Source organism: Lissotriton helveticus, chromosome 3_1 (genome assembly GCF_964261635.1).
Source record: "Lissotriton helveticus chromosome 3_1, aLisHel1.1, whole genome shotgun sequence".
Classification (NCBI taxonomy): domain Eukaryota; kingdom Metazoa; phylum Chordata; class Amphibia; order Caudata; family Salamandridae; genus Lissotriton; species Lissotriton helveticus.
Genome location: NC_136061.1, coordinates 182,676,621 through 182,691,896, shown reverse-complemented (window position 1 = coordinate 182,691,896; position 15,276 = coordinate 182,676,621). Strand labels below are relative to the sequence as shown.

General features: G+C 44.4%; 1 protein-coding gene across 1 annotated transcript in view; it reads right to left on the bottom strand.

Annotated features, from left to right (window-relative positions):
* Nucleotides 1-15,276, bottom strand: part of LIMK1 (LIM domain kinase 1) — a 251,007-nt gene that overhangs the window by 206,883 nt on the left and 28,848 nt on the right. Inside the window, exon 2 of the mRNA XM_078679557.1 lies at nucleotides 6,258-6,354. Within this exon, the coding sequence (XP_078535683.1) occupies nucleotides 6,258-6,354 (97 nt within the window). The remainder of the gene's footprint in view (nucleotides 1-6,257; nucleotides 6,355-15,276) is intronic.

Genomic DNA, 15,276 nt, shown 5'->3' with positions numbered 1-15,276 from the left:
TGTGTCCTCAGTATTCACGGCATTTTTAACTACCTTGATACTGGCTACCTTCTTTTTTGGAAATTGTAATTTCTTTTTTAGTTGAGCAGGTTCCTTGTCTTTGGACTTGGCGTGCTCTTCTGATCGTCCTCTTCTTTCCGATTTCTGCGAGGAAGTCTGAAAAGATTGAGAGGGACGTGTATCAATGTCTTGATATCTATCAGGTTTTTTAATATTATCCCTATTTCTAAGGTTATATCTATTCCCAGAGGGGTCACTCTGCGGTGACCTCTGTCTTTGGTTTGGAGATTTCTCTCTTCGCCTAGGAGACCTTCCTCTGGACTGGAATTTCTTTTCTTTAGGATTGGATTGTTTGTTTCCATCCCAGTTCTTTTTTGGTGAATTATTATTATTAAAAAATATTTTTTCTGGACTTGTAGTCAGTTGCGGTTTTACTGGTATTCCACCTAGACTATCTCTGCCTAGTTCTTCATAGGATTTTTCTATGATTCTGGCAATTTCAGCTGGTTGGTCTGCTATATCTGTCTCTTTTAACCTCTGGCGGATCGCCACGTTTGCTGCTTCACCTTTTATGTTGGCTAGTAATATAGCCGAAACCTGTTTGAAGTCTTTTAGTAATTTCATACCAAGAGTTAAAGCAGGTTCTGGACCGTATTCATCTTGAATTTGTTTTAGCACATCTGGTATCACCGAAATGGATGGGACACCGTGCGTTTTTGTGTAGATGGAAGCAAAGACTGTACCCCAAGTGTCACAGTCCTCAATGTGTGGTGCGATTCCCATTGGGAGACATATAGTCAGAATCCTGTGTTTTTCCAGCGGGATGGTGTCAGGAAACACCGCCTCTATTTGGGTGATTTTCTGTGCCAACCAGAATGGTATTTGCTCCCGTTTAGCTGGAACTTTACCTAGGCAGGATTGGATGTTCTGTGGTGTAATTTTATTTGTGTTCCCCTGGTGAGGGGTCAGCTGTGGAAGTTTAATCGCTGGCTGAATTGTTGAAGTCCGCATTACATACTGAACTAATTGTCTATGAATTTTTAGTAGTTGTTTTAGCTGTATTAACAGCTCTGCTGCAGGCATTCTTTCGATGTCTGGATGTGGTGTGTATCCGGCTAAGACCGGCCACGTTGCTCCTGGTCTTCCTAAAGGACCGAGCCTTGTAATGTGATTGTTATGTTTTAGGGCGCCATCAAATAAGAGCAAATGCTCTTGGAATTTGAGTGGTACTTCCACCTCCTCGAAAGGAGTGTACGTTTCAGGAGGTTCCTCTACTTTGTAATAGTGGAAGTACTTTGTTACAGCATTTGCTGCTGGAAAATGTATCCATGAATAGTATACCTCTGTCTGCCGATATTCGTGTGCCTCAATTACGAATATGACTGTGCCACCTCTAGGTGTCAGTCCATTTTCTATAAGTTTTAAGGTTATAGATCTCCTTTTAATGACCGGAATGAGTATTATATCCGCGTCTGCTGCTTGCATGGTAGCATCAGCATCTGCGAGTTCAGTTGCTAATCTAACTGCCTCTCTTTCTTCATCACTTTCTGACATTTTACTGTCAGGATGGTATTATGTTTGTTTGCAGATCAGGTTTCTTTATGGAACAAAGATAAGATGCACAATATTTTGGAACTGTTTTATCCTTCAACGTTGACTTGACCAAGAACCATACATAGGAGTTCCCTCCTGCGAGGTTTTGGAGGATATAACCTTTCACCCACTCCAGACGTCTTTGGAGTATTCGGGAAAAGGGGTCTGAGTGAGAAAGCACGACTGAGTTACTCTAAATGTCTTACGTTAGTTTTATCGCCCTTTCCAAACGCGTTGGGCGCCATGTAGTGTAGCTCCTATTTTCCCAATAGGCTCTGCGCATTGGAATAGTACCTACAGCAGTAAAGGCCTAGGCCAGACGTTAACTAGGTCTACTACTGTCGATGCTAGACTTAATTTTTGGGTTTGCCAGCTAAGCTCAGAGTTCGCTAGAAACTTTCTCGAATGTTCAAGGAAGGGATTAACTCCCCTGATTAGACAAGAAGGGATTTAGTTTCTGACAACCATAGAACATGACAACTTTGCTCTCCCCTAATCAAGAGTCAATCTCAAGAGTCGTGTGAGCACAAGGCAATTATTTTACTCAGTCAGTACGTGCATTCTTAGTCTCATCAGAATGTAGAGAAAAGGAAGAGACGGGCGTGTTCAATAAAAGATGTTATTTATTGATCAGTCTCTTTTCTCGTACAAGAGAAATGGATCGATATTATTGCAATACTTATAGTTAAGTAAAGTGCATACATTAGAAGCAATAGTATAAAATAATACTGTAAAAACATTGATATGGTTTCTGAGCCATATGATGTTTAAAATGATTAAAATATATTTACATACACATATACATTTGACTAAACGTACTCAACTGGTGTTTCTAAATACACCTACCCCGTGTACCTGACCTAAGTCTAATGCGTGGGCGGGAATAGAAAGTTACAGTTTAAGTTAAGTTTGTATTTGCCAAGTGAATAACTAAAGAATTCTCTGTGAGGGGTTATTCAGTTCTGTACCTGGAAGTTAGGATGAATGAGGAATGGTATCTCTTTCTCTGCTCTCGATATTCCAGGCTGCCTGCGAGGGCTGCCCGAAAGCGCCGGTGCTGGGTCTCTCGGCTTGAGATAGCAGCGCGTCTCTCAGCGCGTCAGGAAGGCGGGGCTGCTGCCAGCGGGGTCTGCTTCTGCTCTCGGCTTCGGCAAGTATGGCTGCTCCGTCTTGTCACCACGCGTGTGTTTGCATAGGGCAAGGTCGGCAATATTTATACCTTAAAGGTGCCGAGATTGACGTAAGGATGGACATAGGTACGTCAATAAAGATGTCATACGACTTGCTCGTTAGCACATTCTTTTGCAAAAGTTCTCTGTGAAATCAAAACAATGGCCGCACGGATTTTCCAGGTTGTCATAGGTTTGATTTGTTATGAGAACGTCGTATGCCTTATCAGGGGCTGGAGGAATGTCGCTTGTCTAATTAGATCTCAAGCGTTATGACCTAATCCGACAACACGTTCCTGTGCCGTAGTGTGACTGCGTCAGATAACGGTATCTGCATCATGGGGGTTTTCTTGCCTCATGGGCTGACTGTTAGTTAACTTGATAGTTAGTTTAACCAGAATAGGGTCAGGAATAGGGGGACTGATTCAGAACCTATAGAAATACACGACAAGTTGAGGTCCGACAGGATAGAGTCGGCGGGTAATGGGCGCCCAAGAGCACAAAGCCTTTGGGTATTGGAGGTCCAGGAGTATTGAGGCTGAGGATAGTGGAAGTCTGAGAGAAAAGATTTTGAGGAAAGGGGAGATCTGAGAGAATCGTAGCAGAGAATGGAGGCCGAGGGTAGAGTCACTCAAGAAAACAGGAACTGAGGGCAGTGGACGTCTAAGAGGACAAAGGCGGAGGGTAGTGGAGGTCCAGGAGTAGAGAAGCTGAGGACATTGGAAGTCTGAAAGAACAGAGTTTGAGGATAAAGCAGTTTAGAGAGGATTGCAGCAGAGGGTGGCGGCTAAGGGTAGCATCACCTATGAGAACAGGGGCTGAGGGCAGTGCAAGTCTGAGGACGGAGGCCGGGGTTTGTCGTGGTCGAAGGCAACAGAGGTACAGAGTAGAGGAGATTTTAAGAGGATCGAGTCTAAAATGTATTGCTTATTAAACGTAATTTTTAAAATGGAAAGAATGTGATGTATGGATGGTGAGTAGTTGTCAGCTTTGCCTGTTCTGGTGAGGTTCTGCATGCTGGGTGCAGTGTTTTTAGTTTGCTGAGCTCTTTAGAGGGATGGCTGTTTGTGGGTTCCTTTTATCTTCGAGGATGCCTGGACTCGTTAGACTCCGATGCAGTTTGTGGTGTATCAGGAAGTGATGACCTTGGTTTCACTATGGATATTCTCAGAAGAACTTTGGGCGTCAATGTTCATGTTATTATCTCGTTCCCTTTTGAAGCTGTCATTCTGTGCTGGATCCGTCAGTCACGGTCTCCCAGGTCTGCTGTTACTCTCGATGCAGGTCGTGCTCCCAGCCCTCGCTCCTCGTCTCCCCGTGCATCCATCACCTCAGGCCTCCTCAGTCTGTTGTCTGCTTCGCTTGCTCTGCTCGTGCCGTTTATATGCGCCATTGCACCCGTCCAACATTCCCTCGCGCGCTTCCACCGGAGGCCCTGCGTCACTGCCGGTTCCAGTTCCGCATTCTTATCATCGTGCAAAGATTCACACGCCGGCCCCGCCCTCTTCCACACCTGCGCTTCCTGCTCTCCTTCCGGTCACGTCATCTCTCCCCCTGCTCTCTCCAGCTCACCGCCCCGCTCCGGCTCGCTGCCTCTATGCCTGGCACACCCATGCCTGTCCGGGACACTCTCTTCTCTCTCTGGCTCACTGCCCCTGTGGCAACCTGACCACCCCCAAGGTACACAAAGTAAAATGGGGAGGAAAAAGCTTTACCTACACCGCTGCCAAACCCTGGAACTCCCTGATGATTTCTCTCAAAAAAGAACCCAACTTGTTTCAATTCACCTGCGGGTATTTGTAGCGCTATATACATTTCTTATTTCATTTCATCTAATGGGAGAGGACTTCTACCTGTGTTTTTAAAGCACTGAATGGTGCAAAAGAACTGGTGGTGGTTGACGCACTAGTGAATCAGCAGTCAAAAAGTGAGAGGAAGAGTCAAGTTTCATAGATCTCTGAAAGCTTAAGATATTGGGGGTCTGCTGAGAGCGGGGGAGGAGGGCACGGTTCACCATGTAGGATCTCGAACATTTAGTCCTCTTCCACCATCTTTTCTGGATTTAGATGATCGCCTGACAAGTGGATTCAGGCCAGAAAGTCAGTGTTTGGAGAATTGCGTTAGATAAAATAAGAAAATAAAAAAATAAGATCAATGAATGTTTCACTCAGAGTGGAAAATCTCTCTAATGCACCCCTCTTAGCAACGCAAAAAAGATAACAGAAATCCAATCAGGAAACTTGCTTTGAACACCGACTGAAAGGGGTGTAGTGATAATCAGTATATGATTTATTGGCTTTTGATTTGAAAGAAACTTAAGTTCTCATCAGGATTACAGGTGAGGAGGAGTTTACAGCATGCAGGGTAGATATACTCTGACTGATTGTTCATTTCTCAGCTCGCCCCTTTTCCACTGGCTTAGCTGATCAGTCAGTGCTGGCAGGAATGAATGTGCTTCTGTAGTTTCATATTGTCAGGAATTTGGTCCCATGAGGTCCTCCAGGGGTTCAAGTGACATAATAATAAACATAATATTAAAACACAAGGCCAAAGGAAGAGTAGTTTCTAAACGTCAACAGAATTGCCAACGTGGATTTGTTGAGCCGTAATACATGTCCTGTCATGTTTTTTTCCCCTAATATCACACTTTTAGTTTCATTCAGCTAGCATAGGAAAGATGGTGTTTTTTCAGATAAGAATATTTTATTGAACACAGTAAGTTAAATACCATAGTGTTTGATCGTATGCAATATGATCGAAAGGTGGGATTTCAGAGAAGGCGTGTTTTGGTGTATCAAGAAAAACACACAGTGAAGAAATAATTTTACAGAATTTATACATTTTAAGGATTGGCCTTCATCTGAATCCAATCGCAAGCACAATTAATTTATAAAACGTAAAGCTTTGTTTGGCTTATAAGAAGACATACTTTGTCTCGGGTGTAGATAAAACATGTGAAGATTTATTTTACTACAGTTTTTCATTATCACCCAGGGATAAATGTTTATCAATGAACAGATGGTCATTCAAATCGCAAGCACCAAAGCACCACATCAAAGGCGAAGTCCATCAATCTTTGAAAGTGAATCAACCACTACTTAGACCATCGTCTCCCCTGCACCGTCTTCATCTTGAGAAAGACCCACCTTTACTTGATTGCCCCCTCATGCCCATCTTTATTCACCCTCCCCCATCTTGTATGTGCTACGCAAAACATCAACAAGTCTCCAACACAAATCTTTCTTATGAACGCAGAGAGAGTCTGCCTTTGGAGGATTGGATTTCTTTTCTTCTGACACCTTGGGACACAATAGGCTATGCAATGCCATAAAATAATTAATTAATGGTAATGTGTTGATTAGAGGGGTGCAGTGGTCATGGACTTACAAGGGTCTCATAGTCACTGTGTCATGTTGACTGTCTCTGAACAGAAGGGGGTATCACAGGAAGCTAAACTAAGGATGGACAATAGAACCTTGAGTGAGAGACCCTTACCTGAAGCAGTCCGCGTGCCAGTCGGCGCTGAGAGCCTGGAGGTACTGACCGTCATAGATACACTGACCGCAGCTGGCACACACCGGCAGATCACTTCCTATAATGAAAGAGGAAAGAAGAGTTCATGAAGCGATAGCTCTGCTGTTCAAAAACCACTCTTGAAGGCAATGCGAGATCCAAAGCATGGCTTTGCTGTCTAAAACTGAAACCCAAGTCTGTAGGTTCTGTATATAACCTATATATTGCTCTGCTGTCAAGGACCCAGGCGTGCAATGCCCATTGGGCGGAAAGGGCTTCAGCCCCCACTCTTCCCTCCCCCGTCGTGCTTCGCAGCCCAGGTTGCAGGCCTGCAGCTGTGTGGGTGTCTGTCCCCGGGAATACCTGGGCGAAGTCTCAGAACAAACATTTACTTTTCCCCTGAAGACACCTTTAGCTTATGTTGCTTCTGCAGTATCCTCAAATAAGGCGACACAGGTCACAGATGCATCACAACATCCAGGACAAAAACCGCACCAGTTCTAATTGTGCAAGGCAGTGTGCTTTACTGATCACACCATAGTTTTAAAGAGAGAAAGTGCTTGTCCATTAACGCTGGTATGAGAGACTATGTCTGCACTTCAAAGTCAATCTCTACTATTTCTGCCTTGTTTGCTTGAAAGCACAGGAAGATGGCACATTTTCTTGATTTAGATTTACATTTATAAAGTGCTTACTACCCATGTGATTAGCATATTTCAGGGGGGTGGAGGGGGTAACGGCATTAGGGCACTTTCCATGTGTACCAGATTGCATAACAGAAAAATCACTTTTTTTTAGACCCGGATGATTAAGTGATTTGCCCAGGATCACATGATTTTGAGCTGGCACGCCAAAGTCAGCAGCTCAGGCTATTAGGCCACATGGTGTCAGTTGGTATTGAAGTCAGTAGCTCCAAGTGATCTTTGAAAGTGGTGGGCATAATACTGCACAGGAGTTCACTATTTTTTTCGAAATTTGCCTTAATCATACTCGCTTCCTCTCACATTTAGGCCCAGATTAATGAATATTTTGTGCTGGGTTTGCATCTGAAAAGGCATGCAAACCCGCGCAAAATGTGTTTTTTTAATTTGCTTTCCAGCACAAAACCTGTTTTGTACTGGAGAGTTGCCTGAAAGTCACGCAAAGCAGTGCAAAGAGCTGCTTTTCTTTACGCTGTGTCAAGAGCGTATTCTATAGGTGGTACATGGGCACTCCTATGCAACCAACTATGGTTTTTGATGCAAAACGTTATCCATTAACAACAGTAGACAGGGTTTTGCACCAAAAACATAAACGGCAGTTGAAAAGAGGCATTAAAAAGGAGACATTATTTTATTTCTCATAACATTTCCCACTTTGCATATGTACTACACTGTACAGCACACATCCAAAGTAGGAAAAGTTTTAAAGTTAGACAAGCATAGTATTTTGCGCAGGAAAAGCACCCTTCACGTACAAAACCTAAGCTAAGACTTGTGCAGACATCTTTGCACTATGGTGCAAAGATGTCTTTGCTGCACTTGGTAGCCTAATTGTGTGCCAGCGATATGGAGAAGATAGGATAGTACCATATCTTTGTAGATTTGGCAATTTCCAGCTCTCTTCCTCTCATGCAACACAGAAAATTTGGGTGCTGTGCTGTTGTGTAAAAGTTTTGATAATCTGGGCCTTAGTCTCTTCCCTTACACACTCTAACTCACATTCTCTTACTTGCTCATTCTCACTCATACTTATTTATTCCCACTCACTGTTACTCATACACAAACCTACTCATACTCCATCATTCTTATTCTCACTTGCTAACACAATTACACACGCTTACTAAACCTGGGCGCCGGTGCAGCTGCACCTGCTGCACCATTGATAGCTACAACCACACTCGCTTCTCCTCCCTCTCCCAACCTCCAATCAATCACTCATTCATTCATTCTAACAGATTCACTCTCCTTCACCCACTCCCTTGTACCCACTTTGACTTATTCATATACACTTTCAAACACAGATTCTCACTTTCCCTCTCATTAAAACATGTTTTTACACACAGAGAAGTAGGTTCTTGTGCATACAGAGACAGTGGAGCTCTGCCACAAACAGACCATATCCTCTGTAGAGCTGAACTCACTCTTCTGGAGAAGGAGCTGAGCTCCAGCCTAGATGCAGCCAAGTCCCTGCATACATAGTACTGAACCCATGAACCGCTACAGCAGAGACCGTGAACCCATGGGTAATTTCTTTCATTGAGTCGGAGAGGAGTTCCTGCATACAAAGCGCTGCGGCCCTGGGCAGACAGAGCTGATCTCTTCCAAGTGTACAGCTAAGCTCCACTGCAGACAGCACTGAGCCCCTGCGCAGACATACGCCGAGGGGAGCCAATTCACAGACAGGTTTGAGCTCTTGCAGCGTTTATTCCTACAATGAAAAACTCGAGGGTCTGTGGGGACTGAGAAACCAGGACCAGCTAATATTCTGTGGGAATATCACACGTCTCTCACCTGGGTTAATCTTACACATTGCCCGTTTCTGCTAGGGAGTGAGAAGGAGAAGGTGGGAGGGAAGATGACAGTGAGATAGAAGGAATTGAGAGAAGCGATTGAGGAGAGAGAGAGACAAGGTAGATAGTAGTGAAAGAAAATTAAGCGATGTGTGAGAATATGGACAGAAAATTGAGAAAGAAATGAGAGGAGAGTGTTGTGAGTGAGATGGAAAAATACAGAGACTACATGTGAAATGAGACACACCAAAGAGACGTAACAGCCAAGATTTCAGTTTCTTGCGGAGCTCAAGTACGGAGAATGTAGCATGTGTAGGGGCAGGGCGTTCCAGGCTTTGGGCACAAGGTAGGATAAAGCAAGAAGTCAGATTCTGGTTGTGTATGCAGGGGTTGTGTGCGAGCAGGGGTGTCTGGTGGGTGTGCTGAGGTTGACGCGACTTTTGAGGTAGGTGGTGTACGGGTTGTACAGGACTTTGTATGTGTGTGTGGCCAGTTTAAAGATTGTGGGTTAGTGAATGGAGAGCCAGTGGAGGTCTTCGAGGTGCGAATTATGTGAATGCAGGAGAAAGCCTGAGTGTGTGTCTGGCCGCTGGGTTTTGTATGGTCTGAAGTCTTCTAGCAGTTAGACAGTGATTCCGACAGAGAGCTTTGCCATAGCCCAGCTTGCTGGTGATTAAGGACTGACTGACCATGCTGCATGTGTTGACTGGGAACCATTTGAAGATTTCATTGAGCATTTTGAGAGTGTAGAAGCAGGAAGTGGTGACTATGTTGATTAAAGTAAAGTTTACAGCACATTTCCCCCATTCCTTCATCAGAAGTCTACTTTTCACTGTGCCGCTGGGCAGTGCTGGTGGTGGCTGCGGATGGTGCCGATACCAATCTCCAAAGAAAGACTTTGGTCATCAGCAGCCTTTATTTTTTTAAGCAAATTAAGCACTGAGTTATAGTGAAGGTGTTCCATACGTGACAGATCCACTTGCAGCTATGTTATAGAATTGTAAAAGTTGATCTAGTCCAGTTCGAAATTGTGTTTCACGTGGGACATCAAACGTTAACCCTCCATATACTGAAGGAGTTTCTCAATTTATATATTAATTTCCCTGGCTTGGTTGAAGTAGGCAAACTCCAAAGTGAGTGGATGTAGGAGTAAAGCATTAAGCTCGTGAGAGCACCTCCCATTCAAGGGTGCGGTAGAAGGGATTTCCTGCAAGATCCTCTGCTAGGGCATGTGTGCTAACTGTTAATGTATGGTTTTGTGCCATCACAAACAATGGGAAGGTCCCACTCATGGTGCCCTCAAATTATGGTCCCCTCAGTGGACAAACGTTTTGCGTACTGCCCTATGCTGCTAGCTTTACTTTCCATCTTCCTGCAACAGACCCCCAGGCATCTGTTCAGGTGAAGGAACAAGAGCTTTGCACTGGCTGAGGGTGCAGGTGTTGTGCACCGGCGGGAGCTACTGGAGCCCACTGAGAGGCGTGCAGCCGGGTTATGGGCATGCACACACTTTCCCACATGCATGGGTCGACTCACAGTTCTCCTGGCTATCTCAATATAATCCTGCAAGTGTCTTGTTTGGCTGATGCTCACCATAACAAGAATACATGTATTTTCACATAGCTTCAGTTCCTTCACTAATGATGAATTTATGTCGCAGCGTGCATCTTTGTCAACCTACTTTCATTTGGAGCAAAATAAACAAGGCGTAAGTGTGTATTTTTTTAATAAGAAAACTAACTCAGAGCAAACAAAATGGGAACTGGCTGTATAGATGTAATTTACAATATTGCCTCACTCCTCTCACAGCAGTGCATTGCTATTTTAAGTTAATTGAGAAGTCATTACATCCAGTGGCCGCCGGCAAGGATCGGGGGCGAGCGAGAGCGAGGGGGGGGTGACGCAGGGAAGCGGCTGTAAAAAAAAGAAACAGAAAATAACATACCTTCTCGCCACTTCCTTGTCGTGTCTCTCCTCTGTAGTCCCTCGCTCAGGCCAGAAAAGGAAGCACATCCAGGCACGCAGTCAGCCAATCACAACGCTGCAATGTAGCATTATTATTGGTCTGAGCGCCTTGGTTAGGCGCTCAGACACTGACTGGGAGCCTGGGCATGTTCTCCACGCAGACTGTAATGCAGCCTGCATGGGGAACATGCAAAGTGATCATGTATGTTTGGCCGGATCAAGACGGCTGGCCAAACATTTATGCACACTTACAGTGTGCCTACCACTCTCCCTGCTCCTGTCGTGAGACCAGCCCCGATCGCCCCACCCCACAAAGCTGCCGGGCATCAGGACAAAATAAAATGATAATAGCATCAGTTATTATCATTTTCTTTTTCCTTAACTTCACTGCTAAAAAGCAGTGGGGTGCCGCTCCTCCGCCTTTGTACATCATTGAGTAAAAATCCATGTATGTCATGTTTTGGTACAAGTATTGCACAAAAAGCAGTGGTATAAAACCCATCAAGTTCAAGGACCGTACAAAATGCAAAATATTTCACGGTTACATGAGAAATATACATTTTGTCGTCATAATGGTAGTCCCTAAACAACTGGGCAGAGGTTTTACATTTTTACATTGTCTAGCCTACTAAGAATATGCAGCTTGGAAGACCAAGGTTATTAATTGTGAGGCAAAAATGTAAATTATGTGGCACATTGTCTGGTGGTTTTATTTTCATCCGTTTGAGCTAAAAACAATTTTGCTGAAATCTGCACATATTGGAAATCCTGTGGCAAATTCAGTAAATCCATAATTATGCTATAAACTCTGCAGCTGCAGATTCACATAAATCCACTGACCTCACCACTGCCTATTGTTTTATCAAGAATCTGTTAACCCCTTAAGTGCTGCCGTCGGCCAACGGTCGTCACGGGCACTACCTCCCCAGTGCTGCGTGCGACCGCTGGACGTCCAGTTCAGCACCGGATAATGGACAGCGCAGCACTGGGGAGGTTTGTTTACTAGCTCCCAAGTGGTTAATGACAGGAAAACAAAACCTCAACATTTTAATTCAAGTTGCTGCCCATTGTTGGCTGCACTTTAAAACAAATCAACTTGTAACATGAAATACATAATGGTGTGTGTTGACCTTTACAAACCACAGGGCCAAGGATATCACTAGAACTCCACAATGATAATATTGGACCAGCTACACAGTTACCTGTTAAAGTGTCCTCTGTATGTACTCAACCACATAGATAAACCTTAACTTTAAACAAGAGACAAATCATTTAGGTGCTACCCATGTATAACACATGAATAGCAAAATAATTAGCATTCACTTGACTCACTGGACAGCATGAGGAATACCGCCTAAGGGCTATGTTAAAACATCAACAGAACATCAGCGTTCAAAAGGAGTGGTGAAATCAAATGTTTGAAGCTTTTTCGGAAAGCTCTAATACGTCAACTAAGGAAGGAGGTGTGGTCTAGTTGCTAAGCAGTCAATCTGAGGACCCTGGTTTGAACCCAGCTTGGTATTGACTGAAAATTGTGCAGTTGTGGGAAATCACTTAATCAAAATTTGCCTAAATGTAAATGTTTTGTGAGATACTACAGTGTGTGCAACAAAAGGATTCAAGTTACCACTTGATGAATACAATCTTGCATCAATATCCATCACCTCCCATAATGTGCAACACTCTGTTGCTCTCGGGCTAGATCCATGCTATAGAAATACCAATACATGCATGCTTTTACAGTTTTCTCCAATTCAGAGCTCGAGGTGAATCTGCCCCTACTTTTTGTATGGTCAGACCATTGCCTTATCAGTTTTAGGGTTTCTAGGGGCTGCCAGACCCCTGCCAATAAATGGGTAAACAACCAAAGACCTTTCCATTGAGTCTCTCCATCTGCTTTAGGAGAGGCGTTGGAAACCTCCACTCCTGTTATCAGGGAATCCTGAGAGAGATGCACTCCACCTCGAGACCTGGGTGTAGCACAGCGTTTATGTGTTAGCCCCTATGACCACACAACCCCCAAAATAGCCAGACTTTCCACACTGGTTTAATGAGCTACTGAGAATGAGCAAAAGCGCCTGCTAACATCTAGAAAGGAAATGGCATAAAAACTTTAATTCTGACGATAAACTTGAGTACAAACTGTCCTTGAAGTCCCATTATACAAAAGTCCACGATGCCAAAAAAATCGATCTCAAAGATAGAATAAAGACGTCCAGCTATAAAGACAAGGAGATCTTTAAAATCATGAAAGCCTTCTCTGCCCCTCATCTGTTGCTAGGGTTCTACCGCTTTCTCCCGAATGGACGAATCAACTAGCGACTTTCTTTCACAAAACAATCGTGACTATTCAGGACTCCTTCTCTAGGGGGTCTCCTGAGGACCATGAGCCTGCAGACTGTTTAGCGTCCATGGTGGAACCCCCCCTCAAGAGGAAGTCCGGCTCTTATGCAGTTTTCTCTGCTACAACCTGAAGTATCGTTTGATATCATCAAGAGTCTGAAGTCAGGGTCTCCAGTTGAGCCTAGCCCAGCAAAACTGCTGGCTGCGTTGGCCAGGACATTAAATCCTGTGGCAATTAAGGTACTTAATTCTTCTCTAACTGCCGGTCATGTGCCTGCTATTTGGAAACATGATAAAATTCTCCTGCTGCTAAAGAAGCCCTCTGCTGACCCCACAGTGTCAGCAAACTACAGACCCATCTCACTGTTGCCATTTTTCTCCAAGGATCTGGAGAAATATGTTAATACAGTGATCTCAGACTACACCAAAAATAATAATCTCCTGCACTTTAGCCAATCGGGTTTCAGACCAAACTATAGTACAGAGACCACCCTGCTAGAAATCTCTGAGCATATTAAGGAGAAGCTGGATCAGGGGGGTAAAGCCAATATTATTTTATTAGACATGTCAGCGGCCTTTGATACCGTTCCTCACGTTAGACTCCTGGACAGGCTACAGGATTTTGGAATAGGCGGCCCGCTCTGAAACGGTTTTCCTCCTTCCTAGAGGACAGAAGCCAGGAAGTCTGGATTCCTCTCTTTGCGGCCCCCATCCCCAGTCTGAAACTTGGAGTTGCTCAGGGCTCTATATTGAGCCCCACTCTCTTCAACTTATATATGTCTCCCTTGGCACCACTGGCGGAGGCCCGTGGTGCAAAAATTATTTCTTACGCTGATGACACACAGCTCCTTTTCACCTGCGACAAAGGAGCTGACTTTGAGGGTGAGAAGATCAGTACCTGCCTCTCAAAGGTATTTTCATGGATGAGGAGGAACCAATTCAAATGTAATCCAGACACATCTGAAGTCATCTTTTTTGGTTCCCCCCCCTCTGATGAGTGGAAACACTGGTGGCCTGCGGATATGTCACCTCCTTTCTCTGCGCAAAACTCAGTTAAAAATCTGGGAATCATGATGGACGGTATGAGTTAAGCATTATGACCTACAACCTTGAGGTCTTCCTCTTTGACCTGGCATCCGTCCCCAGGATACACCACGCCAGATTAGGCAGTTGTTCTTTTAGGTTCCAGGAGCCCAAGCCTGGAACCTTCTCCCACTGACACTCAGAACTGTGACCGACTTAGGCGTTTTTAGGAAAATGCTTAAAACCTTGCTATTTTGTAACTAAGCTATATCTCCTCTTTTCTAGCTTCAGTTTAAATCCTGGTCTCCCGCTTTTAGGGGTTGCAGCAGGTTTGATAGAGTCATTTTAGCGCTGTCACACTCTTGTTGAGAAGCTGTGTGCTCTATAAATGTTCTCATTCATTCATTCATGAACAGGTGTCCAGAATATTACTCTGCGTGGATACTCCTCCTTTTGATTTGGTCGTGTGCTCCCCTCAATTTGTGACAGTCAGATAGACATTCCCCAAAATATTTTTCATCCCGGTTTATTCTTCACACCTCAAGTCTACTTCTCAATGTATGTGGGAACACTTTCTTGAGCACATCAGGAGATTCCTCCCACACACATCTTCTTATTCCTTGGAAGCATTGTATCATTATGCATTCTTGCTACTTTTAATCAGATAAGACACTTTTCTTTTCTGGTCATCAGACCAGGGTTGTAGCTACCATTGGTGCAGCAGGTGCAGTGGCACTGGAGCCCAGAGCCATGAGGGGTAGGTTAAACCCTGATAATTGCTGAACTTACTACCTCACCAGCGTTCATAGTGGCCATTTCCCCTACTTGCACTAAGGCCCATGGCATCTTTGCTACGCTACTTCCTCAAACATGCATAGGACTAGATTGGTACCAACCATCTTAAAGAAATCTGATGTTCGCAGGTCTGGTGTACACTCTCTGAGCTCCAGCAGTGCTCGGTGTCTCAGGGGAATCCACTGGCTAAGATAAAAGATCTGGCTTTAATGTGTTAAAGCATGAAAGAACAGTCATACACATATGCCTTTTCCATGCATTAGCACTTTAAACCCGGACCTATCGGCCTTCGAAACGTGTCCGGTTCCCAGTGTGTGAGATTGTGCCACACCACCACAGTACTAGCCCCATAGAAGTTCGGGTCCAGTAACGCCGCGGCAAAGG